General features: G+C 44.7%; 3 protein-coding genes across 8 annotated transcripts; 2 read left to right on the top strand and 1 right to left on the bottom strand.

Annotated features, from left to right (window-relative positions):
- The first annotated feature begins 12,544 nt into the window (after window positions 1–12,544).
- LOC127293762 (elongation factor 1-beta) lies at window positions 12,545–13,406 on the top strand. The gene is made up of 3 exons (XM_051323406.2): window positions 12,545–12,837; window positions 12,949–13,110; window positions 13,240–13,406. Coding segments are annotated over exons 1-3 (285 nt in total). The 5' UTR covers window positions 12,545–12,716; the 3' UTR covers window positions 13,242–13,406.
- Window positions 13,407–15,075: 1,669 nt separating this feature from the next.
- Window positions 15,076–21,684, top strand: LOC127293761 (F-box/LRR-repeat protein 17). 6 transcript variants are annotated; one of them, XR_007846124.2, is made up of 12 exons: window positions 15,076–15,782; window positions 17,433–17,534; window positions 18,022–18,166; window positions 18,249–18,433; window positions 18,566–18,670; window positions 18,797–18,894; window positions 19,008–19,243; window positions 19,325–19,391; window positions 19,473–19,558; window positions 19,979–20,057; window positions 21,192–21,268; window positions 21,346–21,493. XR_007846124.2 is itself a non-coding variant. In XM_051323405.2 (11 exons), exons 1-10 carry the CDS (start codon window positions 15,271–15,273, stop codon window positions 21,219–21,221), a joined length of 1,566 nt encoding a protein of 521 aa, XP_051179365.1. In that variant the 5' UTR covers window positions 15,076–15,270; the 3' UTR covers window positions 21,222–21,268; window positions 21,346–21,684. The 6 variants fall into 6 exon arrangements, 3 of the variants coding, with proteins under 3 accessions (XP_051179365.1, XP_051179364.1, XP_051179363.1); XR_007846123.2 differs by having other exon boundaries at window positions 19,979–20,069; XR_007846122.2 differs by having other exon boundaries at window positions 19,979–20,069; window positions 21,170–21,268; window positions 21,346–21,489.
- Window positions 21,685–22,583: 899 nt separating this feature from the next.
- LOC127293760 (auxin-responsive protein IAA11) lies at window positions 22,584–25,003 on the bottom strand. Its single transcript, XM_051323401.2, has 4 exons — window positions 24,442–25,003; window positions 23,092–23,418; window positions 22,934–22,995; window positions 22,584–22,837 (listed from the first exon to the last, which is right to left on the bottom strand). Exons 1-4 carry the CDS (start codon window positions 24,768–24,770, stop codon window positions 22,800–22,802), a joined length of 756 nt encoding a protein of 251 aa, XP_051179361.1. The 5' UTR covers window positions 24,771–25,003; the 3' UTR covers window positions 22,584–22,799.
- Between the last annotated feature and the right edge of the window lie 1,708 nt (window positions 25,004–26,711).

Below are 26,711 nucleotides of genomic sequence, written 5' to 3'. Positions count from 1 at the left end.
AATTCCCCCTTCATCCATGATTGAGGTAAACTCCCTTCAACGCTTTACTAGGGAAGATATTCCGTATTCAAAACCTCCTGCACAATGCTTAGATGAGTTTGATAATTATATTGTTAAGCAAGAAAATTTTAATATGAGAGTAGAGAATCATTTAATGGAAAATTCTCGAGCTATTAGTGAATTGCATGATATTGTAGAGAGAACCTCCAATGATGTTAAGATGCTTGTTAAACATTTTCATATGGTTCAAACTCAAATTGATCAACTCACTAAAGTGCAAAATGACTTGTTAGGGAATAATTCTAAAGAGAAACATGCTTATGAAGTAACAACTAGAGGTGGTGTCTCTACCCAGGATCCTCTATATCCTGAAGGGCATCCCAAAAGAATTGAACAAGATTCTCAACGCATTGAACCTAGTGCTCCTTCTAAGAAGAAAAAGAAGAAGAAACATAAAAATGTTGTAGAATCCTCTGAACCTGCTAATGATCCTAATAGTATTTCTATTTCTGATGCTGAAACTGAAAGTGGCAATGAACATGATAAAGATAATGATAAGAATGATGCTTCTGATAAAGAAGAGGTAGAAGATGAACCTGAAAAGCATGCTAAAAATAAAAAGTATACTAAAGAAGATTTTATTGCTGAGAAACATGGTAATGAAAGAGAACCTTGGGTGCAAAAGCAAATGCCTTTTCCTGCTAAGAAACTAAAATCAAAGGAAGAAGAACACTATAATAAATTTTGCGATTGGATGAAACCTTTATTCTTGCAAATCCCTTTGACTGATGCTATTAAATTGCCACCTTATTCAAAGTATATGAAAGATATTGTTACTAACAAAAGGAAAATCCCCAATGAGGAAATTTCCACTATGCTTGCTAATTACTCTTTCAATGGCAAAGTTCCAAAGAAGTTGGGCGACCCAGGTATACCTACTATTCCTTGTTCTATTAAGAATAATTATGTTAAAACTGCTCTATGTGACTTGGGAGCCGGTGTTAGTGTTATGCCTTTTTCTCTTTATAAGAGACTTTACTTAGATAAGTTGATACCTACTGATATATCTTTGCAAATGGCTGATAAATCTACTGCTATTCCTGTTGGTATATGTGAGGATGTTCCTGTTCAAGTTACTACTAACTGCTTGATATTAACTGATTTTGTTGTGTTGGAAATGCCTGAAGATGATAATATGTCTATTATTCTTGGGAGACCTTTTCTTAACACCGCAGGGGCTGTTATTGATTGCAATAAAGGAAAGGTTACCTTCAATGTTGATGATAAGGAGCATACCGTCTATTTCCCCAAGAAGATTGATAAAGTATGTGGAGTCAATACTATTTTTAATGTGAGAACTATCAAAGTGGGAACTATTGATTGTCCTATATATGGGCCTAAAGAAGAATATCAAACTCTCGTGATTGGATCCATATCAATACAATTCAAGGTAACATGATTGATTTGAGGTTTATTTCTTCTTATGCTATGTAAAATTTATTTGGTGGCAAGACTTGATCAACCTTGTTAACGAATACTTTTTATATGCATAGAGGAGGTAAACAACATTTCTTTCTTCCTCCACTTGCTCTAGTTGCTGTAGCACTTTTAATTTGCAAAGTTCCTTAGTTATTTAAAGATTTCAAAAAATTTCCTGGCCAGTAATAATAAATTAAATACTCAGAAATGTGCATTTTTCAAAGTTTTCAAAAATTCACAAAAATTATACCGCTGGTCCTATTTTTCAACGAGGCACCTGGGAGCACCAGAGGATGACCTGTGGGGCACCAGAGGGTGCCACACCACAGGCCGGCGCGGCCAAGGAGGGGGGCGCGCCACCCTGTGGTGTGGGCCCCTCCTTGCCCCACTCTCTCATCTCTTTCTCCCAGCATCTTCTCTCTCCCGAAAAAACTCGCACCAGGTTCCTCTCACTCGCGTTTTTGCTCAAGAGCTCAGGATTTTTCGATCTCTTTGCTCAGCCCAGATTTCTTGCTGAAATTTGGCACATTTGCTCCTTGGTATGTGACTCCTCCACCCATCCAAGTAGAATTTTGTTTGGTTGAGTATATCTTGAATATTTTGCTGCTGTAGGTAACATGTTTAGTGAGCTTGCATGCTTGTTCTAAGTTGTATAAACTAGTTTTGATGCATGATTAGTACTCTAGCAAGTTCCTATGGTAGTTTCCCTCAATTATATGTCACCAAATCAAATTTTATATCACTTGTTGAAATTTTCAGAGAAGAGATGAAGAAGTTCAACTTTGGAGAGTTGTTCAAGAAAGGAACAACCAGCACCGGGAGGCCTTCTAGGGCCGCCACCCGGCTTAGGCGATCGTACAACGAGGATATCATCGCGCCTAGCTTCGCGCCCGAAGAGGACAACGGGGCTCCTAATGCTTCGTCTTTTCCATGCTATGATTTTCTGAGGAATGCAGGGATATTGGAGGATTTCTTCACCCTTGTCAACAGGGCGGGCTTAACCACCTATGTGGGAGATGAAAGGGAGCAATACTACATGCTCACCAAAATCTTCGTCGAGAGCTTCAAGTTCCACAACAAGCAATATGAGCCGACAGTTGCATTCAAGATCTATGATAATCCTGTTACTATGGGATTGGAAGATTTTTGTCGTGCATTGGATATTGCCCCTGTAGGTACAGCAAGTAGGATTGATGACAACCCCCGGGACTTGTTGGAGCTCTATCGAGGGATTACCGATGATGATTGTTGCACCATTCAGCGTGGCAAGATAAGAAACATTCAACTCCCCGCCATTAAGTATTTTGCATATTACATTGCTACTAGCATTCTTGGTAGGGAGAACACTAGCAATATTTCTAGTTACCATCTTGCTTTCTTGAATATTGCACTTACTGGTCGGACATCTTATCACCTTGGTTCTCTTATTGCTCGCCGCCTGTCTAATAGAGGGCCTATTTTTGGAGGAACTATTGCACTGCGCGTTTTAACATATCTAAGGCTTCCTCTTGATCCTAATGATGTGCCATTGGCCCCTAGGAAACTTGATATTGCTGCTATGAAGAGTCATCATTTTGTTACCGCTGATTCTACTTTAGATAATATGGTCTATAGAATGTTGTTTGCTGACGGGGATGAGAAGGAAATCCCTCTCCCCCAACCAGGTTTGTTTAGTATTGACAGGCAATCATGGTCGTGCACTAAGGAGGAGGTGGATGAACATATGAAGATACAAGATTTCTACCAGCAGCATGACTCCGAGGACGCCGAGCCCTCCTATGACTACACCGTCACGTATCCGGGTGCTTCTTCTAGCACATACCCGGAAGATGATCCATCTTCGTCGTACTACGGAGACACTACCTCATGGGATCGATGGGATTGAACTCCACTTAGGCCAAAAGCCTAAGCTTGGGGGGAGGTATACCGGCATCACTCATTCTTTGCATATTATGGCTGCTGGATACTTGTACATATTTGTTTTGTTCGTTTGAGTGGTTTTCTAATGAGAGGAAGATGATATTTGGGGAAGTGCTGCCTGAAAACAGATTCTGGACTGTTACTAGAAAAATTCGTGCGCACAGCCAGAGCGTTATTTTGAGCTGCCATCTTTTGTGCAGGTTCCCCAGGTTGTTATCTAACTTTCATTAGTTGAACACTTTTCGAGCTGAGCAACGTAAGATTTTTGTAAAAATCGATTTCTGTACTGCTGTCAGGTTTTGGCAGATTTCTGCCATCTGGCTTTTCTGTGTTTCTTTTAGTTTGTTATTTCTTGTTTTTGCTTTGTTTCTTTCCCAAAACACAAAAATACCAAAAATATTTCTGTTGTTTCTCTTCACCATTTGTTTGCTTTGGTTTCTTGCATTTGTTTCGCCTTATTTGCTGTTGCTAGTTTGCTATAAGAAAACCCAAAAAGATTTTGCTTTGTTTGCTTGTTTCCTTTTGTTCTTGTTTGCAATTTGAAAATACCAAAAATATTTGCTGTTCTTCTTTGGTTTTGTAAAGTTCTTTATGAGTTCAATGGTCTTCGGTGGCTGGAGCGTGGTTTTCATTTCATATTATCCAAGCTGCACAAGTGAAAAGGCAATAATGACGATCTACGACAATTGGATTGTGGTGAGAGGCTGGTATGAACTCTATTTGTTTTCATTTTTGTACATATACTCATCCATGTGAGCATGCTTAGTTGGTTCATGTGAGGTATATGTTATTTGAGAAAGTCTATTAGTTTATGATCTCTCATGTTTAGCTCCAATCTATTAATATGAGTAGCATGTCATGGATGTTTGCTTGCATTGTTTTATTCATAAGTAAGTATGGCATTGTGGTATCCTCCTCTGAATAATTCATTTATATCGACTTGGCACATGCTCACGCATGCATATGACTGAACCAAAGTCAATTAAGCCTCGATGATCTATATTGCTTCAGAGTTCTTGTATCACTTTTATGCCTCCGTTAATTTATTTTGCCGCAAGCATGATTATGACAGTTACTGCTCTCTTGATTTGTCGCTCCCTAGTCTATTGCTAACCTTCACTTGTACTGAGCGGGAACGCTGCTCGTGCTTCCAAACACATGAAAACCAAGTTATTCCAGAGTGTCCACCATAAATACCTATGCATGGCATTTCAAACCATTCCAAGTAAATTCTCATGCGCTACCTTTAAAACCTTCAAAATGCTTCTCAATTTGTGTTTATGTTTCATAGCTCATGAGGAAGTATGTGGTGTTTAGCTTTCAACCTTGTCATTTACTTTTGACGGACTCTCATATGGACTAGTGGCACATCCGCTTATCCAATAATTTTGCAAAAAGAGCTGGCAATGGGATTCCCAGTCCCGAATTAATTAACTTAAATAGACACTCCTCCAAGGTTTGTGATTGTTGGACGGCACCCGAAGGATTCGGTTAGCCATGGCTTGTGTAAGCAAAGGTTGGGGGGAGTGTCATCATCATAATAAAAATAAAATAAAAAGGCACTCCTTCATGGTATGAGATTGTTGGCAGGCACCCGAGGATTCGGTTAGCCATGGTTTGTGTAAGAAAGGTTGGAAGGAGTGCCACATAAATATGCAATAATTCATGGGAGCCGCTCTTGAAAGTCCAGTTGGCGAGGTAGTTAGTGTACCCATTACCATTCGTTGACAACAACAAACACCTCTCAAAATAATTTTACTCCTGTCTTTATAAAAATGAAAAGCTCTAGCGCATGTTAATCCCTGCTTCCCTCTGCGAAAGGTCAATCTTTTATGCTTATGTTGTGTCTCCATTATTTCTTTGAGCACTATCTTGAGAGCACAACTGCCATTCTTAGTATAATATGCTTGTCTCAAAATATGATTGATTGTGGTATAACTTTGATGCTTTTATCCTTGACAATCACTACTTCTAGTCTTTCTATGAACTCCAGAGGTGCCCGGGCATTTATGTTTTGCCAATCAAATACAGGCAAGCGAGATACCACTTTATCATACTCTCTTATGAACATTGCAATCCTGCTTATATACATGATTCATGATGCTTATTATTAATTGTTGGTACCTCTCCATGATTGACATAGCTGTTAGATGATCTTATTTGCATGTACCTCATTATGAACTGCTTAAGTATTAGCCATAGCATGAGAATATATACATCATATGAGCAAATATGTTCGTGAAAGTTCTTTTTATCGCTCAGTTGTTAACTGAATTGCTTGAGGACAAGCAATAAGCTAAGCTTGGGGGGAGTTGATACGTCCAAAACGTATCTACTTTCCCGAACACTTTTGCTATTGTTTTGCCTCTAATTTGTGTATTTTGGATGCGACTAACATGGACTAACGCTGTTTTCAGCAGAACTGTTCTGGTGTCTCGTTTTTGTGCAGAAATCCAACTTTCAGGAAAATCCTCGGAATTTATGCAGAAGGCCCTATTTTCCCAGGAAACTGACGGAGCCAGAAGGACAACTCAGGTGGAGGCCCGAGGGCCCCACACCATAGGGCGGCGCGGCCCAGGGGGGCCCGCGCGGCCATGTGGTGTGGCCCCCTCGGCCGGCCTCCGACGCCCTCCTTCGGACTATTTATCGGCCTCGACCTAAAATCGCACGGGGAGAAGTCGAAGTCGCCAGAAACCCTCCAGAACGCCGCCACATCGCGAAACTCCGTCGCGGGAGCCAGAAGTCTCCGTTCTGGCACTCCGCCGGGACGGCGAATTGGAGGAGATCATCGCCGCCATCACCGCCAACGCCTCTACATCAACCAGCCATGTTTCCCCCATCCATGTGTGAGTAATTCCCCCGCTGTAGGCCGAAGGGGATGGTAGGGATTGGATGAGATTGGTCATGTAATAGCATAAGATTGTTAGGGCATAGTGCCTAGTGTCCGTAATTGGTACTTTGATGATATTGTTGCAACTTGTTATGCTTAATGCTTGTCACTAGGGCCCGAGTGCCATGATCTCAGATCTGAACATGTTATTGTTTCATCAAGATATTCATTGTTTATGGTCTTACCTATAAGTTGTATACACATGTCGCTGTCCGGAACCAATGGCCCCGAAGTGACAAGAATTGGGACAACCGGAGGGGATGGTAGTGATGCGAGGATCACATGTGTTCACGGAGTGTTAATGCTTTGCTCCGGTACTCTATTAAAAGGAGTACCTTAATATCCAGTAGTTTCCCTTGAGGCCCGGCTGCCACCGGCTGGTAGGACAAAATATGTTGTGCAAGTTTCTCATTGCGAGCACGCACGACTATATATGGAACACATGCCTATTGATTGCTTTGTACTTGGACACCGTTTTATTATTATCTGCAAATGCCCTGCTATGATTGTTACATGAGTTTCTCTCATCCATGCAACGCCCGTCATCCGTCCCCGTGACTACAGTATTTTAATCCTGCTGTTTACTAAAATCACTACTGCTGTCTCTGTTACTCTGCTGCTGTTATTTCACTACTGCTACTGCTATAAAATCACATTACTCTTGATAAACTCTTGCGAGCAAGTCTGTTTCCAGGTGCAGCTGAATTGACAACTCTGCTGTTAAGGCTTCCAAGTGTTCTTTGTCTCCCCTTGTGTCGAATCAATAAATTGGGTTTTACTTCCCTCGAAGACTGTTGCGATCCCCTATACTTGTGGGTCATCAGCCATCGCCAGAATCGTCGCCGGAGTCTTCTTCCTCATGATCCGCACTCGACCCGGAGCCTTCCTCAGCGAAATCATCTTCGGGGCAGTCCTCTTCATCTTCATCCTCCGCGTCAGAGAATCCCGTGGGAAGATCATGCTTGTTGTACCAGAACGAGTGGTTAACCCGTCCGACAAAGAGCCGTTCATACCCTTGGGTCTCCGCGAGAAGGACCCTCATATTGGTGCCCTTGGGGGCTCCGCGTGCGACGTCAGCGAAGTTCATGGTTGGGAAGTGCGCCTTGCACGTCGCCAACACAAGCGAAGCAACTCCGCGGGCAGAAAATTCCTGCCAATCCTTGATGAGCTCCGGCACCTGCTTGATCAGTTTGGTCATGGTGTCGATCACCGCAGTTCCGGCTCTCTTCAGGGATAGCGATTTGGCGACTCCGCGACATGCCTCGAAGAGGTTATCAATGGAGTTCTGCGCTTCTTCATACGCTTCAGTCCTCTTGAGGGTGGCATCCTTCGTCCACTCAAAACCAAGGCTCGCTGCGAAAAAGTACGATCAGTTTTTCCGCGAGCAGAAGCACAAGTCTGAAGAAGACGGATTCATAAAGAAGGAAAAAAGAGGTCCTTACGGAAGATCATCTTGTCAATTGCCTCCGCCTCGTAGTTCTTGTTTTTTGCGGCCAAGGTCTGGATTCTCTGCTGACTCCTTTTGAGCTTCTCAGCGAGATCCGACAGTTCCTGGGTATGCTTCTCCAAGAGTTCTTTTTTCTTCTTGGTCTCCTCCTCGGAGGATTCCTTCAGGAACTTCTTGAGAGATTCATTCTCGGCCTCAAGAACTTCGATCTTGGCGGAAAGGGAGTCGATGGAGGGGCGTTTGGCAACTTCTTCTGGAACTCGGAATTTCAACAACAAAGTTAATATAGTTACATTGACGATCCTGGGGGCTCAGTCGGAGTTATTACCTTCAAAACCCTTGATACGGGTCTCCAGCAGCGCGATGGCTTTCTGATTATCCGCGTCCCTGGTTTGAAGCAGTTCAATTTCTTTTCTCTACTCCAGCACATGGGTGCGCAAATCCTCATGCAGTTTCCGCGTGTTCTGTGAGAGCAGTTTAAGGATTAGACGGAAATTCAAACTTGTGGGGGCTGGACGGAAGTTAAAATGTTTAGCATGTGAAAATTTTGATTTTCCGCTACAATCTACAGTTCAAGACATTGGCTCATACATGTTACTCGGAAAAATGCATAAACCAATGCCTGGGGGCTGGTGTTACCTGACGCACATTCTTGTGCTTGGCGAAAAAAGCCTTGATGCCGCCCTCAAGCTCAGTCAGCTCCTGCTCCTCCGTGTTCGCAGGCCCCCACACTTGCTCCATCATGGCGGAAATCTCCGTGTGGCACTGTGAAAGGGGGACCTTTTGTAGAATTGGGAAGAAGTGAGGATGAGTTTGAGGCGTTCCAGTGGCGCCGCTCAAGGTGAGTTTTCTCTCGACTTTGTCAGTCGGAGCGGCAGTTGAGGTAGCCGTGGGCTGCTCAGGCGGAGGTGCAGATGAGGAGGCGCCCTTGCCGGAATCGCCCTTGTCAGATTCGACAATTGGATCCTCCGGAAGGTCATCAATGTTGATGACGTCCTTGGGATCCGACTTGGCGGCGGATGAGGCCTTGGGCGGACCCTCCACTTCTGGGGTAACTGGAATAGAAGCCGGAGACGGCTTGACCTTCTTCTTGGCGATCTTGGGGGCTTGGCTTCCAGAGCTTTTTCTGCAATAAAAGAATAAGAAGCATAAACAAGTTAGTGTATGTTAACTCACAGCAGCAACAAGATCTTGTTACGGAAACCAAATGCTTACCCAGTTGGTATAAAGAATTGCTGGATGTTGGGTTGAGCGCGGTTGCTGGTATCAATAAGCTTGAGGCGTTTCTTCTCCGCCTCCGCCTTACGGGTAGCCGCGATGCTAGGCGCCTCGCGGGCACGTTTGGCTGCAGGGCTGGAGGGAGCAGCCCTCTTCCTCTTGGAGAGACGCGGAGCTTCAGGAGCTTCCGCTTCAGACGCGGCTTCCGGGTCGGTATTGCCGGTTTGCGGGGCCCGGAGGAGAGTTCCGAGTTCGCCTTCCTGGAAGGCTTCGAGCTTTGTTACCAAGCCAAAACTTAGACAAAATTCAAAGTATAAAGGAATCGACAGGCTCGACAAGGTAACGTACCGCGGTCCCGGAACCGTTGGTGTGGATGTCCTTGTTGCACACGTGAATGTGAAGATCACGCTGAATCTTGATGAGGAGGCGAATCCGTTTGTCGATGGCGTCGGCGGAGAGGTTGTCCTTAGAGGCACGCATAGGATCGTCGCGCCCCGTATATTGGAACATCAAGCGGTCCCGATGTTGAAGTGGTTGGATCCGCTTGGTGAACCAGGACATGGTGAGGTCCTTCCCCGTCAGACCTTCCTCCGTCAGCTTGCATATCCGCCTAACTGCACGAGTCAGCTGAGGCGACTCGAAAAGGTGGGGACATTGCGTCCAGGCCGGATTCTCGCTGGCGGGGCTGTTTTTGAAGGGCGGCAGCATCCTTTCGCTCGCCGGGTCGGAGACGTCCTTCAGGTAGAAGAAGCCTCCGGACCAGTACCGCGCGGATTCATGGCGGTCGGTGGGAGGATAGACGCGGCCAGGGCGGAGCATGAAAGTGATGGACCCGCAAGTAGCCAACTCGGAGGTCTGTCGGATCTTCTCCTTCTTGACGGAGAAATAGTATTGAAATAAAGGAAGTTCGGGAGGTACCCGGAGATGGCCCTCGCAAAGGGCGACGTGATTGCTGATAGCCAAGACGCTGTTTGGGGATATGTTGTGGGGCTGGAGCCCATATGCCTTCAGGATTTCTGAGAAGAAATCGGATGGCGGAAATGAGAAGCCACGCTCCACCAGCGCCTTGGTCACCACCATCTCTCCGTCTTCGGGAGCTGGAGCCAACGAACCCGGAACTGTCCGCCAGGATCCGGGCTTCAGGAAGCCTTCCGCCTCGAGGTTCTTGAGTTCAATTTCGGTGGTGGTGCAGGGCCACCATTTCCCCTTGGCTTCGCTGTCTCGCTGACGAGCCTTGGATTTTTTAGCAGTCGCTTCTTCCGCCTTCTGCTCCATTTGCTCCGCTCCGGAGGTTTTTTCCGGGTTAGCGGATGTCCCCTCGATGTTCTTTCCGGAATCCTTGGAAGGTTCCAGATGAACTGGGACGAAGGGGGGAGGCGCGGAGGAGATGGGTGTTGCCATGACTGGCTCGGAAGTGGGAGGCGGAGTCGAAGAAGACATCTGAAGAGGAAACAATGGCGGAAACATATCTTAGTCGGATCCAACATCGGCATCCTAAAGCTCATCCCTACCAACTACGGCGCAAGGACGAAGCTCGAGAACTCACCGTAATGGTTTCCGCGGTGGTCGGAGTCGCCGGCGACGAGGTTTTTGCGCGGTGGCTCGCCGAAGTTAAGAACAGGATGAACTCTGTGCGGTGGCGAAGCAGCTCCGGTGAAACTCCGGCGGGATTCCGGCAGACTCCGGCACGGCGGAGAGAGAGCTCGAAGGCGGCGCTTCGCAGAGAGGTGAAAGGGGGGTGAATGAGGAGTTTAGGGGTCGACGGTGGATATTTATAGGCCGTGGGAGGAGATTCGTGCTCCGCATCCTGTGGTCGGAACGCAAGCGTCGCACCGTTGGATGCGTGACACGTGTCGAAACCCTAAACGGTAAAAATGGCTAAGGATAAGTTACCGCTCAGATCGCGCGAAAATGGCGCCATAATTGGCGGAACCGTTTGAATCTTTTAAGGTTCCGGGTTGTAGCGTGAAGATAAGCAGATCCTTGTCCGCAGCAGGGGAGTAACCCGGAGACATGCGGTATGCTGTCGATGGATGAAGTCCCGCAGGATGGGAGGATTTCCGACAAGAAGTTGGGAAGTAAGAAAATGTGAAGTTGGAGTTCTTCAAGTTTCCCCATGTTACCAAGATTGACGGAAGCTTTAAAGTTTTAGCAAGGCGGAAACAAGGGGTGAATCTCGGAGAACTCTGGGGGCTACTGTTGTGGGTATACTTCATGGGTGTACCATCGACAGTGCCTAGATCCGGCAAGCCCGGGTGGCCCATAGACGGTGATGTGGCATGTGGCCCATCGGGCGGCCCAGTTGCTGTTGATCATGAAGGATGAAGTCCAGCCCAGGGTCAGTAAGCCGGATCCGAACCGACCTTCGGAGGAACCCGGATCCGTGGAGGCCCATGATGAACCCGGATCCAGTACGACGTATGTGGAAGGCGAATCCTTGACGTACACGGCAAGACATTATACCGTAGTTAGGCAATCTGTAATCCGGCTAGGACTCTCCATGTAAACCCTAGATCCGTGCGCCTATATAAGCCGGATCCCGGGAGCCCTAGAGGCACAACCACAACTCATTGTAAGAACGCGAAAGCGCCCAGATAATTCCAGACAAGCAGCAGTAGGCCCTGTCCTCGTGCAGGTGTTCCGAAGCTGGGTAACTCGCGTACCACCGTCCCGTGTGCACTCCGCCCTATGGCCCCTACTTCCTCTCCCCCTCGTGAGGATCCCTCCTCCGGGGTATCGTCGAATAGGCAACGACACTTGGTTTGGAAGATTCAATTTTTTTTTTGATTTTTTAAAATTACAACAAATTTTTTGGTGTATGGGGGTGTGTGGCACCTGAGAGCCAAAAGTCCCCTTCCTAAGTGAGCCTTTTTTTGCATGCATAGGATACATCATACTACCTACCTCATTGTAACAGGGAGAAACAACACCCTCAACTCCTCAAATATTCTCTCCTTTTTGTCCCTCCCAGTAAGCGAGACGACGACGGGAAAGTCCAACCGTGAGTTCGGAAGTTTCACCACCGTTTTTGCTGCAACGCAAGCCCTTTTTTTTGAGAACACAGTACACCGCAGACGCTCACAAACACGCACGTACAAACACACCCATATGAACGCACGCACACCCTACCTCTATGAGCACCTCCGAGGGACTGAGCCGGCATATCTTGAGATTGACGAAGTCACCACTGACGCCTCGCTGTTGACGGGCACGTCACCTACCACTGAAAGCATAACGCCCGTTAAATCCTGAAATAAATCTAGGTAAATGCAAACACCCATATCAAGTCTAGGACTTGAACCTGGGTGGACTGGTTTCACCACAAGTGACCTAACCACCAGAGCCAATCTTTGTTTGCAACGCACAAGCCCTCTAGATGGTCGGGAACAACAGTGGTAGCGCGGAGGAGGAGCGAGGTCGCCCGTCGACGAGCCGTGGAGATCGTGGTGGAGTTGCGGCCGGCCGTATACCTGCCATCTTCTTATCCTACTTGAGCTCTCGATCGTGGTAGACCCGGAATCCATCCATCGGACGGACCAAGAGTTCGACCCAGCCGCGTCCCGTGGCGTGGGTAGTTTCCGCGGGTTCGAGTTCGACACGGAGTCCTCCTCCTCGATCGCGCGGCGGCCTATTTCATGGCCTCACCCTGCACCGCTCCACCCCACACAGCCCCTACGCCCTCGCAAGTTGCAACTCGGAAGCGCCGCCGCCAGTCCGCCGGAACCGACCTCGCCGATCGATTCGCTCCTTCTCCCACCATCAATGGCGCCCGCAAAGTCCTCTGTCTTGCTCGACGTGAAGCCGTGGGGCGACGAGACCGACATGGCCAAGCTCGAGGAGGCCGTGCGTGGCGTGGCCATGGAGGGACTCACCTGGGGCGCATGTACGTCGTTGATTAATTCCCAATCTACCCAACTACACCTCCGAATCACGTACGCTGCTAGCTAATCATGATTCGTGAAGTCTAATCAAGCGATCGCCCCTGTTCTTGCAGCCAAGCTCCTTACCGTCGGGTACGGGATTAAGAAGATGCAGATCATGCTCACCGTCGTCGACGACCTTGTCTCCGTCGACAGCCTCATCGAGGACCACCTCTGCGCCGAGCCGCTCGACGAGTACGTGCAGAGCGCCGACATTGTCAGCTTCAACAAGATATGTGAGTAATCTCGTGCCTGATCTGACCAATCAGATGACTCTTCTCAATTTCTCATGCATCGTCTCCGTCAGATTTCCAGTCTAAATTTTGAGGATGACTAACCTCATGATAAACCTTCTCTTATCGCAGGAAAATTCCTCGTCTCGTGCGCAAGCGGCCGATGGCGGAAAGCAGCAGCACAAGATCACCTAGTTTCGTTTTTTGATTATCGAGTTGTTCTTAGTAATAGTTGGTCGTAGTTTTGTTGATCTAGATTTGTTGCAATAATAAGTAAAAAAAGATTCGTTGCAATACTGTATCGCGGTTTTTTTGTTGCTTCGAATTGCTCGTGCCCTACCAACCAGTTGCTTTGAGTGGAAAGCATGCGTGTCCAGCGATCTTTTGGTCAATGGAAAGTTCTTTGGTCATTGTCCACTGATAGATAGATTTTGTACGCACGAAAAGTCGTCCAACATGAGAATTTTCGGCTTAGTTGCTCTCTACCTACCGATTCCTACGGATGCTGCGAGATGGCTCGCGAGAGTCGTAAAAACACTCCGTATCTACCTACATACGTTTAATTACGTAGATTCACTTCCTAAAAAAGAAACCACGGCGACTAATTTTGAACGGAGGAGTAACATGCAACGTCATTTGATTCAGACCATGTGTTACTTACGGACAAAAATACCATAATCTTTGCTATTAAAATATCCACCTACGGTTTTATTGGTAGGAAAACACGGTTCGTCACGGCAAGAGCCATGAATCACCAACCGGTGCTCCACCTCCCGCCGGATTGGTTTTCCACGTGTTAGGATTAGGTTTTGGCGTCGAGATGTTGCTTGCGGTACTACATTGAGTAAAGGTAGCCTGGCTTCAAGCCTGTCTAGAATCGGTGGAGCGCCGGATTGGTTTTCAACGTGTTAGGATTAGGTTTTGGTGTCGAGATGATGCTGGTGGCACTGTATGTAATAAAGGTATCGGAACTTGAAGCCTATCTAGAACCGGTGGAGCGCCATATTGGTTTTCCACGTGTTAGGATTAGGTTTTGGTGTCGAGATGATGCAGGCGGTACTGCATCGAATAAACATATCCTGACTTCAAGCCTATCTCTAGGATGGTCAACGGTGTTGAGGAACCTGTGGGTGTCGTCGTCGGGCTTGTGTTCTGGTTTCTGTGGTATTGGTTTGGTTGTCGAACTATTGGCCTTTGTGGGTCACGATTTCATCTTGTGTGCAAGTTGGTTCAACCCGCGTGTGTATGTGGGCCAAACCACCGGGCCCCGCATGCGTATGTGGGCCAAACCACCGGGCCCCGCATGCGTATGTGGGCCAAGCCGTCGGGCCCCACATGCGTATGTGGGCCAACGTGTTGGGCCCTACCGGTGGTTCTAGCTTGATCATACCTAATTTAGCTTCTTCATCGTACACGACGGTGACTACTACTATGCCACTTAAATTAAGAGAAAATGTCTCTACAGACTCGTGTGGACGATTCTCTCCAAGCTTTTGTTTCTCTCCTTGGGTGATGTAACTTTGACCAAACTGGCTTTGAAAGCTTTGTTGGTGGTGGTATCTTTTACGAAAATTTCAAGGAAAGCTTGTTTGTTTTGGCCAACGAAACAGTAATAAAAGTAGTAAAATAAAACTATGGATTTAATTAATTACCTTCTCAAGATGCTGCTGCCTATCTTATTCGCAAAAAAAAAAAAGATGCTACCTATCTTTGGTTGGTTGGTCAAAGCTGCTACGATCTGCATCGGGTGGAAAAAGGAAAGTATAACTGAAACCGCACCGGTTTCCCATCCGAAAACGTAGGGGCACACAGGTGGCGCGATTTGCATCGGGTTAAAATTTGGGAAACGAACATCCTAGCGCCATCGAGACCAGGACGAAACAGTTGAAGAGGAGGCCTCCAACCGTGAGGCGCACGTCGACGTGGTCATTCACTCCACTGGTGGTGGTGGTGGTGGTGAACTCATCTCCGCCACGGAGGGGGCACACCTCATCTGGTCCGAGGTCTCCTCCTCTCGTGCCGTCCCCAAAAAATGGCGCCAACCCCTCCCCAATCCCAATCCCAATCCCAATCTCCTCGTCCTCAATCCCACTATTTCCCCACCAGCCCCCTGCCCTAGCCGCGCCGGGGCTCCGTCTCCCAAACCCTAACACCCCACCCGCCATGTCCTCGCTGCCCACCAAGCCGCCCCCGCCGCCGCGCCCCAAGACGCGGGGCAGCTACAACTGCGGCAGATGCGGCCAGCCCAAGAAAGGCCACGTCTGCAACCTCCCCTCCCCCGCCCCCGCCCCCGCCTCCCCCTCCCCCTCCACCTCCTCCACCCTCCGCCGCGCCCTCTCCTTCGACGACGCCACCCCCACCTCCCCGGACAAGAAGCCCCGGCCGCACCACGACGATGGCGACGACGACGACCCGATGGACGAGGACGACGACGAGGACGCCATGGACCTGGGCGGGCGGGCCGTGCCCACCGAGGTCGTCCTCGAGGTGCTGCGGCGGCTCGGCCCCCGGGGCGTCCTCGAGGCCGCCGCCGTCAGCCGCGCCTGGCGGGACTGCGCCGCCCGCGTCTGGCGCGCCGCCGAGGAGCTCCGCCTCCGCCCCGCCGGCGGCGGCCTCGTCGCCGCCCTGCTCCCCCGCTGCGCCGCGCTCTCGCGCCTCCTGCTCCACATGCAAAGGTGAATCTGGACGAATCTAGCCCGGGAAGATTCAATTTTGACGCGATCTGCGAGCCCCAAGGGGGGATCGGTGCTGGATCTCTCATCCGCGGCTGCTCCCGGCCATGACCTACTGTTTTACACAATTTAATTATTGTTAAAGGGTGGCTAGTAAAACACGAATTGCTACCAGTATATATATATATCCCTAAAAAACAAAATTGACTATAGTAATATCAAGAACGTGACTTTCTGAATGACTAGCTAGTTCAAGGAACGCTGGGTCTGATACCAGCTGCAGGATGCTTATTCCTGGGTATTCCTAATCCAAGGGATGTTTGTGTTTAGGCATAGCAACTTAATCAAAGTTAAGGGTACCATAGAAAATGCAGATTACTGTTTCTGTCCTTTTTAGCTTTGGTTGTGAAAGATAACAATTTCTTTTATTTGTGGACAAAATATCTTTGTCTTCTAGAGACTGAATTTGAGCCGTTTTTGGATAGTTGGTTCGTATCATGCAGGTGTAGGAAACTCTGTAAGGGATGGGTTTCTCATATCAGTCGTTCGATAATGCTCATTGCTGAATTTCTCTGCATACAAGGAATACATCCATCTATTCGCAGTGCCAAACCAAAAAAAAAGTGTCTTTTCCAACTCTTCTTTGCTGTGATTGATCAAACTTATGTTAGATGAGTTTGCTTATCCCTGTATATTCCTAATCCAAGGAATATTTGTGTTTGGGCATATAGCAACTTAATCAAAGTTAAGGGTACCATAGAATGCAGATTGTTTGTGTCCTTTTTAGCTTTGCTTGTGAAAGATCATGCTTTTATTTGTCAAGAAAAATATCTTGTCTTCTACAGACTGAATTTGAGCTGTGCTTAGCAAGTTGGTTCATATCATGCAGTGTAGGAAACTTTGTAAGGGATGGGTTGCTCATATCACTCGTTTGATAATGGTTATTGCTGAATTTCTCTGCATACAAGGAACATATCCATCTATTTGCAGTGCCAAACAAAAAGGGCCTTTTCCAACTCTTCTTTGCTGTGATTGATCAAACTTATGTTTCATGAGTTTGCTTATTCTGACTGATATTGTCGTTGCGAGGACCATTATTCTATATATATGCATGATCAGATATGATCCCAGGTCGTCGACTATCGATGATTGTCCATAACATTCTTGTATAAGATTATAGATATCACCATTTGATTTTAGAATTCTATGTGCGCCATTGCTGTGTGCAGTTGGTGCACAACATGAAAAACTGAGAACGACCTTGCTGACGACAGGACACGACCGCTTGTTTTCAGTGTCTCCTAAAGGATTCCTGTCCAATTGTTTGCTTATGTTGTTAATTATTAGGTGCACTTAAAGTTGATTAAAAAGAGAAGCAAACACCTTGTGGTATTCTGGATACGGTGAAGTGACATGGTTCTAGCTTTCGTGATTTGGTATAAGTTTCTATGTCTTGCTTGTTTTTGGCGAAGCTTATTTATAGTGAAATTATCATATGCGCTAGTTGATGCGGGAGTGGACAAGGAAAATCCTGCATTGTTTTGATCTTGCTGTGGTGATAATTAATGTAGCTTCAGTCCTCCTGTGTTTGTTACCTATGCCATGAAAAGATGTTCCACTGACGAGATGTATCTTTGTTCATTTATGATTCAGTGATGTTGATGCCACTATGCTGTCATGTCTTGCATTTTCCTGCTCAAGTTTGGAAACTCTGGAGATCACCATGGCTGACAAGGCAGTCAACAGTATGACTGGGTATGTTGTAAATCTCCAGCGTCACTTAGCATTCACAACAATATTTGAAACTTATATAGTAATTTTGAAATTTAGTGATTTATTTTACACTATTTTATATCAAATATGTTTGCATTGTTACAATTTGAATAATTAGTTTTAAAGGGGTCTTACCGTTTTTTGCAAGTGGTGCGCGTCTCACCTATCAGTTGCCTTGTAAGATTAGATACAGTCAAGCCAAGATTTTAGTTTTATCGTATATATGATGATCTGTAATTTGGAATTTACATATGAAATGCAATGTAGCTAATATTTTTGTCTCTGCTTATTATAGTCGCACCATGTTATGTTATGCTTGCAATAAACCATTTATCTCCCACTTCCTTGCCATGCAAGTCGTGTTGAATATTGTTGATTTTGAAATAGAAATGTCATGCAATTTTGTAGAATATTTGCACAATCTCCATGTTCAGCTCCCATATTAAATGAAGTTGTTCTATTCTAACAGAGAGGAGCTAAGTCGACTTGTTTCAGAGAAGCACTCTCTCTCATCTCTAAAAATTGGTGGTTGCTCTAATCTTGGTTTTATCAATCTAAGCTCTTCAAGCCTTGAGGTTCTTTGGCTATCAGACCTTTGCTCCGTTTCAAAATCGGTAATGCTGTGTTCAAGTACTATCTACAGTAATAACAATTATATTTTGTGCATGAATTCATTGGACCGTGGATTTGTTTTAGGTTATAAACTGCCCTAATATGAGTGAGCTTTCGCTGTGTTTCACGCAACAAAGTAATGATTGTACCGATCTGGTTTCATTGGTGGATGGCTTGGGACATTCATGCCCCAACTTAAGAAATTTGCACATATCATCAGTTCAACTATCTAATGAAGCTGTGTCTGCTCTCGAGAATGCCAACCTCAGGTATACTTCTACCCCACCATGCTCCCAGCATAATCTTACGGGATCTTATATTATTCTAGTTGTCTTCTCATTAGAAATCTAATTTTATTAAATTGTGTCCTCTAAATCCCAATCTCACTATTTCTTCATCAGGGGCTTGTGCATGCTATCATTGATTCTAGGTTCAAAAGTATCAGATGCAGCTGTTGCATCTATTGTTCGATCATGCGCAAGCTTGGATATGCTTGATTTAAGTGGGTAAGCTCCAATATATCTCTTTGGGTATAAAACTAAATTATGGAGTTACATGATGTGTTTCAAATGGGGAGCTACGTCAAATTAGCTTATGCAGATACTTGTTCTGAACTTATGATTGTACTGCAGATCTAGCATCAGTGATAATGGTGTTGGGATGATCTGCAAGGCGTACCCTCACACGTTATCGAGGCTGCTCCTTGCTCTTTGCCCAAATATTACTACAAGTAAGCCTCATATTTCTTCCCATGGTTTATTATTTCTGGTACAGTAAAAAATGAATTTGCCAGTCAACCATTGTGTGCTCCAGTTTTAAGAATCCACCTATGTGATTTTGTAGGTGGAATCCAGGCCGCAACAGCACAATTGCCACTTCTTCAGCTCATGGACTGTGGAATGAGCTTACGTTCTAACCTGCAGAACGAAAAACAGGGGGCATATTTTGGTGAAATTAATGGAAGGATTAGATTGTGCCCAAAATTACCCACCTTAAAAAAGCAACCTATGCGCCAAAAGCTTATTATAAAGCATGAGAATTTGAAGAAGCTTAGTCTGTGGGGCTGTTCAGCAATAGATGTAAGCCTTCAAATTTTGCTAGCAGGAATTCATTCAAATCCTTGTATGCAATAATACCATCACTAATTTTATCTATGGCAGGCTTTGTATGTGAAATGTCCAGAGTTGAATGATCTGAATCTCAACTCCTGTACAAATCTACACCCAGGTATTATGCCGTTCTCTTGTTCACCAGGTTGTCTTGTTGGTAACTGTTATAATTGTCAATAATTTTGAATACTTTCCACAGAGCGGTTGCTACTACAATGCCCAAATTTGAAGAATGTGCATGTGTTTGGATGTCAAGATATGTTGATTGGTGCAATCAGAAACCAGGTGTTACTTTGTTAACCCATTTGTCACTCCCAAGTAAATTTTGGTTTCAGTTCGAACTTCTCACCTTAGCCAGTAATTTCGAGGTGATTAGATGGGCATGTTTAAAATTCTAAGCAGCAAATCGTTTGCTAGCAGCAAGCAGAAAGCGGAAGATAATTTCTTTTACCATCTAGTGTTGGATATGTTATCACAGTATTAGTTGCATATTGTTTAAGATTCTTGCTCACCATTGTTTTTGACTCAACTGATAGATGTAAACATGAGCATAATTAGAGTTAATCGAAGTACCAAACATACCGAAACTGATCTAGAAAAGTTATTTGAACTGAAACTCAGTAAGAAAGTAGTGTCGTGTTTCCAATTTGGTGGGAAAAATAATTTAATTTGGCTTTTGGTTTTTGGTTTGGTTTTTCCCTTCAGAAACTGATAAACAGAAAGAATCTAATGAAGCAATGTGTATCAAATGGAGTCTAGCAAGGAGTAAGCCATGAAGCTGAAGGTGCATCAGGCTGTAAGCTTCTTTAGCTTAGGAATCATATTATTAGACATGGTGCATATACATTATAACGGTCTGCCCTGTGTAGCATGTAACCATGTTGTAGCCTAAGGGTTTCTAACAGACACTATCTCTTAATGGACTGCAAGCAGTCTTTGTGCCCTGCCTAAAAAAATACCATATTATAGTAGCATCCTAAGTGCGGATTCTGCTGGTGTGTTTAAAAATAATCAAAATCCGCCACTTTAATGTTGTATAAAAATCAGAATAATAGTACACGAACATTGCAAGACAAATTACAAACATGAATTTGTTTGACAGAAAAACTGGCCATTTGTGTGGTATGCATATCGAAAAAACAAGCTAGAAGGGTATAGTATTGTAAATCTACACAATATGTGGCATAACCACAAAAACAATCAGAATTTGTCTCCAAAACATACTCCCGTGATTCTTTTTGAAAATTTCCAAACTTAGAAGTGAGGCTTTGGCCCAGGTTCATATGGACCTGCGATCATTTGATGATGTTCCATATTCCTTTTAAAACAGATATATTGGACTTAGGTGACATCTTGGGCCCTTCAACTTTGTATGTCTACCAGGCCCAAATAGCATATGTGGAGGCTACTAGTAAAGCACAACCTGTACACCCGCAGCCCAGCTACACTCATTAGTCTCCTGATGTTTTGAGCTTTTGCTCCTATCAGGTATTCAGGTTGGCACAACGGCACCCTTGGGATTTCAGAGTAGAGCAAAACTTTTAGTGGTAAACTCGCTGGTAGGTGGTAGCCAACAATTTTGTGATAGCACAATGTTTACTGGCAGTTGGCAATTGGTCATGTAAACAAACATGAACTATAAATACAATTTGGTTTGAAAGCTCAAAACTGAAACAAGCAAACAAACTAATTTGAGTTGCAATAATTTCAAGCACACTTCCTTAACAACCGGAGCTGGACTTGTATTTATTGCACCCACCAAATTAACTGATACGGTTTAAGAAACTTGGCCAAGTTACCTTTACAAAATTGCATCTAAGCTGTCACTTAGTCGAAATTGGAAGAGCATTACCCCTGCCTTTTCGTTTTCCAATGCATTGCCACAAATTTTGCCAGGTTCTGAATGAGTTCGCTGCAGCTGAACCACATCTTCCTTGCAAGCGGCTAGCAGATGGTTCAAAGCGGGTTCAACTCTCAGAGTTCCCAGAAAAACAGGCAAGCGTCATTTCACGATCTTTTGTATCAACTAAGCATCATATCAGGGCATCTGCTCACTCTTTTGTTTGTTTCAGTCACCGGAGGACAAAAGAGTGATTGGATTAAGGCGGGCAGGGTGCACCATTCATCTTGATTCTTGATTAATAATGACATAACCATAGCTAGAACTGAGCATTGTGCACATTCTGATTTGTGAATTTATGCACCGGTGAATATTATTTATTTGCCCGTGTACCTCCAAACCCATAAATATATGTATTTTGCGTGTTGTATAAGCTGCTACCTGGATTGGAAATTGTATCGATTGGTTTTGGGTTTCCACCAGTGTACTCTGCATGTCCTAGTATGTAGCCATATTCTATTTGTTCTTGTGACAATAATGGTTTGAATCATGTGGGCTGTTCTACTCGTCATCTTCATCTGTGCTGCTTAGTGCAGACATGTAAATCAAGTTTTCCTGTTATTGAGCCCAGATGCTTGCTGGAATGCTTTTCAGAAGGTTAGCCCTTTAATATCCACAATCTGCTACTTGTTGAATTGCTAGAAGAGAATAATGCAAGATTCTTCTGTTTGGTCTAGTTGGAGTATTTGATAATCACTAGATTATTTAAATCTTGGCATCATTACAAGGGGACACAAGATTGACAAATAAAATATGTCAACGTAGCATAGCTTTAACTTGCAAATACCTTTTGGATGCAATAATAATATTCACCTACAGCATGGAAGAAGTAGCCCGAAGCTGCTGCAAATAATGACAATTCATTTTTGGCCAACCTAGCACCAAGTCAATTGCTGAGGAACAATATATTGCACCTTGACATAGAATACAGCTATGCAAAACAATGTATGATGCCTCGTAACCACAGAAACTTGTACAAGAGCACGATCCTCTATCTCTTCGCACATGGCATGTCTCCTTTAGCTGGCTTAGAGGTACTAGTTAAACTAGGGGATGTACGTTTTCGAGTAGGCATCACACCAGCGCACGAAACATTGGCATTGTTTCCTGTGTGCACACCATTGAATCTGGACACAGCTTAGCAGCTTCATACTAGTTAAACAAGGCCGATAGAGGATTATTTGTCCAACGGCATCATGATGATTGAGCACTGCTGTTGGACAAACTGCAAGATCCCTGCAGTGGAACGGGCAGCACTATCTGACCTTTTTTTCTTTGATAATGGGAAGGACATCTGCCGCCTTTCCTGTGTGCGAAAGGAAGATGGCAGGAGAAAAGAAAAAGGCGTATATGTATGCAACAGTGACATGTCGATGACATCTTTCTTACATACTACTACCTCCATTCCGAAAGATAAGCTAAAAAGGCTTATATTTTGGAATCGGAGGTAATACTATACCCCATATACATACAACAAGACAGAACATACGCACGCAGGTAATACATCAAAACGCTGATCCGGGCGATAGGAACTTAACCGGATCATAGACAGTAGACGGTATATCATATTATGGTACAGACTACAGACTTGAGCAAATCTTGAAATAAACATCCTTACTTCATCGATCAGCTTCTGCTCCTGCATTTCTCCATTGCCCTTGGCGCTGAAATATCAAGATGAAAGAAACAACATTGCATCAACAAGTTAGCACCGGTGAAGCATGTAAAATCTGAAATAAAAGCTCTGTCGAGGTGCTCACCTAGGCCGATGGCTTCTGACCCTTTCATTATCCGGAGACGCTTGCAGGATGCCGCGAACATCCTGCAATTCCACATGAGAGCAGACAAAGAAGTAGAGATTAGCAACAGCACCAACATTGTCATCGGTCTCGATGGAACTTCACAGTGATGCACTTACTCCCATGGCACGTCGCCGACGAGCATCCAGTCGCCGTCCTTGTCCTCGTAGGTGGGCACGTAGTCGGAGCCGCTGAGCAAGTCCACCAGCTTGCTCTCGTCGTTCATTATCCCCTGGGAGCCGCCGGCCATGGTGGAGGAGCTGAACATCTTCTCCAGGGCCTTGGAGAGCTCCCCGTAGCTTTTGCACGCGCCGATGTCCACCTTGCGCAGGTACGGCGCGCCGTCCATGCTCACCTTCACCAGTGCCGCGGCTGACTTGTCGGCCTGCACGGCCAGGATGTTCTTCCGGAACGACCGGACTGGCGGCCAGCCCACCGCCTGCGCCCTGGACACACCAGACGAAAATGAATTACTAACTATGTTCAGATGAAAAACAATACTATCGCATATTATTGAGAAGTTAATCTGGTGCCGTATTCTTGTCCCTGTATGCAAATCTGTATCCAACATTTTCTAGTTCTCAGCTAACTCAGAAGTAAGTTAGTGCTAAGTTAACTCATGCACCATCCAACTGCATCGTGATTCACGCATCTATAAAAAAGAGACCAACCTAAACAGTAGCACCCGTTAGCATTTTTTTTATAGAAGAAAACTCCGTGAGCCCAAGATTGCCCTCAAGATTGAACCCGGGTGGCTGCGTGCACTCCCCCACACCTAACCAACAGTTGTAAGTTGTATAGCAAGTGAGTTTTCAGTTGCTTTGTAAATTTTGCGAGTTATGAGTTTTAACATGGGTTGCAACTAAGATTTGATGAATTCATCTCACTCTTGGTAGTCTGGTGGTGACGATGATGGCTAAGTGGACGTGCAGAGACATTTTGCAGGTGAAAAGAGCACCCTTTCTATCGTGTCGGCAGGGCACTAGCTAGCTGCGGTTCTCCCCAGTGCATTGCCCCCACATGTTCTTGTACTCTCTTCGTCGTTGCATTGATCACTGCACCAGCGTATCCAGTTTGGATCCAAATTGCAGATCCAAAAGTACTACTCCTGCGTTCTAGCACCAGAATTTGTGCGCTTTGCGCTCAAGCCTGTTTGAATCACGGGAAGATTTTTTGCAGATACTGAAATTCCTCCTTTCTGAAGAAGAAACCTATAACTATAAGGCCCGTGCAATGAACAGGACTCCTGCTAAAATGAACCATGCTGATTCTTGCAACCTATGTTAGACAAAGTGGTTTCTTAGATTAAGCCTTAGGTTGATGAAATCATATTCGTCCCAACAAACTTGTAAATGTAACTTGTCATCTCCTTTGAGAAGACGAAAGGATCTTAAATTTTAAGACTGCTATGTGAGTATGCAGATTAAGTGAATTTATTCACATTCAGATTAACGAGGATGAACACGTACTTGGGTGCGCGCGGCTTCTCTGGGTCCGAGCTGATGATCACACTGCTCTGGCTCGGTGACCGCCTCATCTGCCCATCACCGGCGACGGCGGCGGTAGCAGCAGCCGGAGAAGGCTGCTGCTCGACTGCCGCAACACCGTCGGCCACTTGCTCGTCACCCGCCATCGGCGCGGTTGCTGACGCCGGCTCGAGCTTCAGCTTGAGGTCGATGGTCTCCGCGAAACCCCTCTTTCCGGAGCTTCTCACAGTGGAGCCCGCCTCGTCGGCGTCCTTGCCGCCGCCGGGCAGTCCGAGCCGGAGCTCGGTCTCCTCGAACCCGAGGCCCGCCATTGATCACCTGCTCCAATGCAGCAACAGCTAGCTCTTGGGTTCTTGGCTCCTTGCTATTTTGCTTTCGTTTCGTGTGCCTGCTTCTCCTCCTGCTGCTGTTTGTCTTGTGAACACAAATAGATAAAGAGGGGCGAAGGAATGATAATGGCGGGTGGATGGTTAAAGAAGAGTTTGGTTTCCTCTTGCCGGAAGTGGCGTATATAATGGAGATCCCTGTATAAGCACTAGCCTTCCTAGTATGGACAGATACATGAATGCAGTATGGCTACCTTTTTTGCCCATGTCACAAGTTAAATACTAGATAGGACACTCTCCGTCCGGGAGCCGAATTGAGTTTTTGCTCTCCATCCCGAAATAGTTTTATCATGCATGTCAATATCACTATATATATAGTTATATACCCCTTAGTTGATATTCAGAGTATCTTCGTGTGGGGATGGTAGTGCTAGGTATCGCAGTAGCATCATAATATCTTGGTGCTGATAATGAACCGTTTCAACATATATTTTTGATATTACTTGTTGCTTTGGTAGTTAGTAATTTAATGGGAGTGGTGTTTTGGAACATGGGAGCATATGCTCCCTCTATTTTGAAATGCATCTTACACATATTTTGAATTTCAAAAAAATTGAAACTAAAAATTCACATGTAAATCCTCTCGTGCTACACGCTTACAAGGTTGTTTCATAAAAAATCGACTTATCATGTGGCATGTGTAAAAAAGACAAAACTCAGTGCTAAAAATAATGCTTTTCATAGATAAGTTTTCTCTTTTTTATATAGACCATAAAAAATATTAGTTTTTCGTGAAACTTGACGAACGAACATATATTATGAAGATGTACATGTAAAAAAATTTGTTAAATTTTTTCGACATTTCAAAATATGATTTTTTGGTAGAGGGTGCATACGCACCCGGGAGCCGAATTGAATTTCCGGTAATTTATATCTATATTATTTGCGAAAATGGTTGTATGCATCAATCCATGCAGATGCAAGATTTTTTTTTGGAACAATAGTATCTACCATACAAGTTTTTTTATATATAAAAATCATCTTAGCCATCTAATCTGATCTGCTTAACAACCTCATCAATTAAGTTGAATCACAGATAATTATGTCTTTTTTGCATATGGAGTTTCTAACAAGACCATGATAGTCACCTTTGCAATCAATATTCGTTAGTCCTTGCACAACCTATGCTAAAGGAAGATGTTGAGTTTGATGAGTTGCCCATTTGGCAAGCATATAAAACACACCAAATAAATATATATCCATACCTGGATCCATACTACTTAAAACAAAACCAACCAATATTACCCTTCAGTTAGATCCAAGGATCAATATGACAATATGCATTTTAAGATGCTTTCTAATCTAGTATTGAAATTCAATGATAAAAGGGAATGAGAAAACTTCATAATTTTTGAAAAAAATATATGTAGGAGAATTCCGAGTTTGGTGATATTCGACCCTAGAAAAAAAGTTTAGAAGGAAGTTCATAACTTGTCTGACACTTAGTTTATACTCCCTTCGTTTCTTGATATAAGGTGTATAGTTTTTTCGAAAAAAGCTTCAAAATATAAGATGTATTGCGTAGAACCACTCATTTCGACATTTTTTTTACGGATTTAATTGCATTTTCTTAGCTCATGCAAACTCCTCTATTTTCTCAAAGCAATAATTCAGGAGCAATCTTTCCCAAAACTCATGTAACTTGCCCTCAATGTGTGTTTCTTAATTTTCGTGCCAAAAACTATATACCCTATATCTAGGAATGGAGGGAGTATATCAGAAAAATGAGCATTGTACATTCAATCTTGACTCGCTATTTGAGGTTATATTAGTGTTTTTACATATTATTACACAAAAAGTTCAGTGTATTGTTTTTGTGAATTTTTGCTTATATTTTTGTTGTACAAATTGTTATCATTGCAAAAG

The sequence above is a fragment of the Lolium perenne genome, chromosome 4 (assembly GCF_019359855.2).
Source record: "Lolium perenne isolate Kyuss_39 chromosome 4, Kyuss_2.0, whole genome shotgun sequence".
Classification (NCBI taxonomy): Eukaryota; Viridiplantae; Streptophyta; class Magnoliopsida; order Poales; family Poaceae; genus Lolium; species Lolium perenne.
This window is presented reverse-complemented; position numbering and strand designations above follow the sequence as displayed.